Source organism: Leishmania martiniquensis, chromosome 27 (genome assembly GCF_017916325.1).
Source record: "Leishmania martiniquensis isolate LSCM1 chromosome 27, whole genome shotgun sequence".
Taxonomy (NCBI): domain Eukaryota; phylum Euglenozoa; class Kinetoplastea; order Trypanosomatida; family Trypanosomatidae; genus Leishmania; species Leishmania martiniquensis.
This window is the reverse complement of record NC_090162.1, coordinates 432,501-437,500: the sequence shown is the minus strand read 5'-3', so window position 1 is coordinate 437,500 and position 5,000 is coordinate 432,501. Positions and strand designations below refer to the sequence as shown.

The following is a 5,000-nucleotide window of genomic DNA, read 5'->3' as shown; positions in this document are numbered from 1 at the left end:
AGGTGACCCGGGCGCTCGGTCTCGACGGCAGCGCGTGGGACATGGATGTGGTGGGGTGGGCTTGCGTGTACATGGCGGTCGAGATCCCGGTGCTCCTGCTCATCACGCTGTTCATCGACCACCCCGGGCGGCGGCAGCGCAGCCAGCGGCTGTTCCACAATCCTGATGCTGCTGCGGAGGTGATTGAGGGCGAGGACGAGGACGTCGTGGCGGAGCGGCGCACTGTAGTGGAGAGCGGCGAGCGCGAGGGCGACCTTGTGCGTGTGCTGAACCTTCGGAAGGAGTACGCGAACGGGAAGGTCGCTGTGCGGAACATCACGTTCGGCGTCAGGCCCGGCGAGGTGTTTGGGTTCCTTGGGACCAACGGCGCTGGCAAGACGACGACCATTTCGATCCTGTGCCAGGAGTTCTACCCGACGAGCGGGCGAGCCTACGTGTGTGGGAACGACATTGTGACGGAGAGCAGCGAGGCGCTGCGGTGCATCGGGTACTGCCCGCAGTTCGACGCGTGCCTGGACCTGCTGACGGTGGAGGAGCACCTTTACCTGTATGCTGGCGTGCGCGGGATCTCGTCTCGGGCGCGCGACAGCGTTGTGCGTGGGCTGATGAAGCTGTGCGGGCTGACGGGATACCGGCGCACGAAATCGCGCGAGCTGAGCGGCGGCAACCGGCGCAAGCTGTCTGTTGCCGTGTCGCTGATAGGTGGGCCACGCGTTGTGTTCTTTGACGAGCCGTCGGCCGGCATGGACCCTGTTGCGCGGCGCGGGCTGTGGAATGCGATTGAGGCGGTCGCGGACAACTGCGCCGTTGTGCTGACGACGCACCACCTAGAGGAGGTGGAGGCGCTTGCGCACCGCGTAGCGATCATGGTGGACGGCACGCTGCGGTGCATTGGCGACAAGACGCACCTGAAGCAGAAGTACGGGACGGGGTTCGAGGTGACAGTGCGTGTGGCGGACGAGTCTCCGGCGGTGGTGGCTGGCTTGGAGGTGTTTTTCGAGAAGGAGTTCCCGTGGAGCAAGCGGATGGAGGTGCGCGCGGGGCGCTTCACGTACCAGCTGCCGAACACTGTGCGCCTGTCGAGCGTGTTCACAGCGCTAGAACAGCATAAGGTGAGCCTGCAGATCTGCGACTACAGCGTCTCGCAGACGTCGATTGAGCAGGTGTTCATGCGCATCAGCGAGGAAGCGGAGCTTCAGCAGGAGGAGGAGCACCGGCAGTGCATCGAGAGGAAGAAGAGGTCATGGTGCTCCTGTGCCGGAGATCGTTTGAGGAAGCTCTGGTTGAGGTTGTGAGGAATGGCTATTCACTGCGTAATGGGCAGGCCTCACTAGTTCGTCTTCTGTGGCGCTGTTGAGTGTACCCGGCTCGCCGTGCGTTTCTCCAGCGTAAACGAGGAAATTGGCAGCCATATTCCGTGGCTCGCGGAGTGCAGCGTGGCTATTATTGCCTGGTTGCTCTCAGCGTGTGGGCCAAGGCTTCCCTTTTTTTTTCTCGGGGAGGTTGGCGGTGACAGAGAAGCAGACATACGCACGCAAAAGGGAGAGCGAAAACGCCTGCGCATGTTGGAGTTGATGGGGGCGGTGGCCAGCAGAGGTTTACTGGATGTTGTTGGCCTTCCGTATGACCGTTTGCTGCCTGGGAGCAAGAATGGTTCAGTTTCTGTTCTCTTGTGAGCTTTCTTCCATTATCCATCGTTCTTCATGCCCTTGGTGAGCTGCGCTATGCTGCAGTGTCGCTGTCCCCGTCGTTGCACCTTCAGTAGTGCAATGTTGTCTGCGCTCGCCGTCTTCCAATCTTTTCTGTCCACGCTCCCTCGCCGCTGGTGAATTCTTGCATCCGTGGCCAATCCTTTCGTTTTTCCCTTCGCTGCTCTGCGCGCGTTGCTTTCGGAAGAGGCTTCCTCTTTTTTTTTTCGAGGTCTCGTGGCTCTTAGGCGTTACCGCGAGCCTTTTTCTCGCATGGTCTCTTTTCTTTCGCTTGCTCGTTGCGCTGTACAAGGAAACGTCATCGTTGCGGCAGCCACGCACTCTCTCCTCGTCTCCTCTACGCCCCGCCCACTTTGGCGCTGTGCCCCCCTTCACACCGCCTCACTGCACCCTTTTAAACCATTTTTGTGACGAAGCGCCTCCTCGTCACTGACGCGAACGTTTTGTGCCGTTTTTCAGGGTCGCTTAGTGCCGTTCATCATTTCGTTCTCTATCGTCGTCGCCTCTTTCGGCGCTCTCGCTGGCCTTTCTCGTCTCTTTTTCCTAAGAGTTTCCCCCCTTCCCCCCTCCGCGACGGCAGTGACTTCGCCTCCCCCTTCCTCTCTCCACCTTCAGAGGCTTTTTAATAAGTCCTTTTTGTGCACGTGTGTTTCTGTATCTTTGTTATTATTTTTTTTGGAGGGGTTCCGTTGAGGCGAGTTTCTCAGGCGATTCGTCGTGAGCTTGCTCAGTCGTGACCACGATCAGGAGACGCATCGAGGAAGCTGCAGCCCACACCTCTCCGCTGACGCCAACGAGTTGGCTGGGGCGCACCCGAGGAGAAGCTGCAGGCTGCTGGCCTCCCCTTCCTCACCCCCCCAGAACACACACTTAGCGGAGTGGGTAGAGTACCGGGTCTCCTTGATGATGCCACAAACGGAGGTGACCACGCCATCACGGCTGTGCCGATTCGTGAGAGGGTGAAAAAGATGGCAATGCGTTTTTTCGTGTTTCGGGGCTTTGTCTCTCACTGAAAACCCTCAGTGCGCTCTCGAGGTTTCTTGGATGCGCGTATCTCAACACGTTTGCCCTACCCCCTTGACCTTCCGTTCGAGACAGTGCCGTTCGCCGCTACTTCGCTTCCCTTCTCGGCCCTCGTCCTCTCTCTTCTCTCAATCGAGCCGACGAGTGGGTCCATCTTGTCTCCCTTCGTCTCTCGCTGGCGAAATACACTCTGAGGACAGAACTTCACGCCCACACAAGCCGGCCGCCGCTCAGCTACATATTCGCTCTCCCTCACACACACACACACCCGTAGAAGCTGACTTGCGGAGTTGCACAGCCGCATGCACGTGCACTTCATCAGGCTGTCCCAACTTGCAATCCATATGTAACCCAAGCCACTGCTGGCCCATTCATTATTGTAGGGGCGTTTTTTCCCCTGCCTATGCGACGGCGCACCCTCGTTGCCTACCCTCTCTGGAGCTTTCCCTCAACGATGGCCAAGGCCCCCCTCTTCCCTCCCTCAGCTGCTCGCTCTTTGTTGCTGAGCTCGCCCTCTGAGGATTGACTGAGGGCGTATGCAAGTGTGTAGCGGCTAGCGAGATTTTACTGGCGTGCCTGGACTTACGTGGCCCGCCTCCGGTGTTGTCGTTGTAGCTCTCGTCCTATCCACCACTGCTCTCTCCTGCTCCGATTTAGCACCTGTTCTCAGCGACGAGCTCATCGCGTCTCCCTGACGCTCCTTTGTGCCTTTCGTTCTTCGCCCTCTCCAAGTAAACCAGCGGCCGCTCTCGCGCTGATGCCAGAAATCACGGCGATGAAGACGCAGAAAGCAGGCATCGTGCCAGACGAAGTGCAGCAGAAACGAAACGCCAAGGGGACCCCCCCTCCCCCTCACCAACCCTTTCACCCTTTCATGTGGCATGGCCTTTTTTTCTCAATGCATCCTCCTCTCATCTTGCCTTTCCACTTTGGTGTGAAGAGTGGTATGTGTGTATACCTGCTGCGCAACTCTACACAGCTCTTCTACCCCCTCCCCCTCCATCCGTTTCCCCCTTTGGTGTGCACTCTCAAGCGTGCTACAACCGTGATCGCCTTGTCGGCCCGCTTGTTGTCGCCTGTTTCAAACCTTGCTGCTCTCACTCATCGAGTACGTACGCGCCCGCCACGGAGCCCGTCCTCCCTAAAAGCCTTTTCCTGTGCCTCTGGTCCGCTTCCCTCCCCTCCTCCTCTTTTCTTACAAACAGCTCCACAGACACGCTCATATTGGTCCTTCATGTGTTGGCCACCGCAGGTACACCAGCAGGCCCCTCTTTCACCCTTTTCGCCCCTTCCCTCTCCCCACACCTCGCACCTCCGGTGCATCGACCTCGTATCTTTCACCTCTTCTCTATCTTCAGCACTCGGCCTCAGGCAACTTCTCGGGCGCATCCTGTCCCCACGGCAACGTCTTTCTTTGGAGCACGTGGACACCGTCACTGCTGTTTCGGTGGATCCATCGCAAAAGCGATCCTCGCAACAGCGGCGAAGCGCACGCGCTGCTGGCGCGGCAACTGTGCATCGACGTCGGTTTTCACGGCCTCAGCTCGACGTGAGCACATTTGTTTCCCCTGCCTCTTCTTCTCGCGCCCGCTCGACGACAGCTGCCTTTTCTTCTGCTGCAGCGAGTGCGGGAGCTCGACCTCACGGATCCTCTACACATCGAAAAAGCGACGAGTGACCTAATGTCGCGTGGGACCGAGGAGAGGGCCGCGACTTCCTTGAGCCGAAGCAAGGTGCCGATTCCGCAGGTCTGCTTGTACCCTTCGCTTCCCGTTGCCGAAGTAGTGCCGGAAGGCTGCGTGCCCTCAGATAGCTGCGCAGGTGCACGAGCAGAAGTGACAATTTGTGATCACCGCCGCGAGACCTCCGGCAAAGGTGTCTGCGTAGCCTCAGAGCTGACCGACGAGTACACACAGATGTCTGAGAGAGGTCCGAGGATTTTTCGCCCCGACAAGCAAACGATCTCGACAGAGGCACGGCAGTCGAGGAACATCAGTACGGCTACGCTCCGCTCTATCGACCTCGCCTTACCGCCTGTCGCGCAGAACGAAATGAGCGACAGCGTCTCTGTGGAGATGAACGCTGAGCAGGTCCCATCAGCACCAGAACATAACGAATACAATCTCTTCAACCCTTGTCCAGCCTCTGCGAGAAGCAGCAGCGCAACAAACAGAAAGCCCTTACGACGCGCTCAGGTCGGATGCGGCCAGCAGCTCGGGCACACGATTCTGCGCGTGCTGATTCTGATGAAGCGAGAGTGGTGCTCGA

The 5,000-nt window shown here is 58.7% G+C and overlaps 1 protein-coding gene across 1 annotated transcript in view; it reads left to right on the top strand.

The window, feature by feature from the left end:
* Positions 1-4,414: 4,414 nt before the first annotated feature.
* LSCM1_03444 (uncharacterized protein) overlaps positions 4,415-5,000 on the top strand; it is a gene marked incomplete at both ends in the record, with an annotated part of 5,574 nt that continues 4,988 nt past the window's right edge. The window contains one exon of the mRNA XM_067320986.1: positions 4,415-5,000. This exon is cut by the window's right edge and continues 4,988 nt beyond it. Coding sequence (XP_067177596.1) covers positions 4,415-5,000 — 586 coding nt within the window.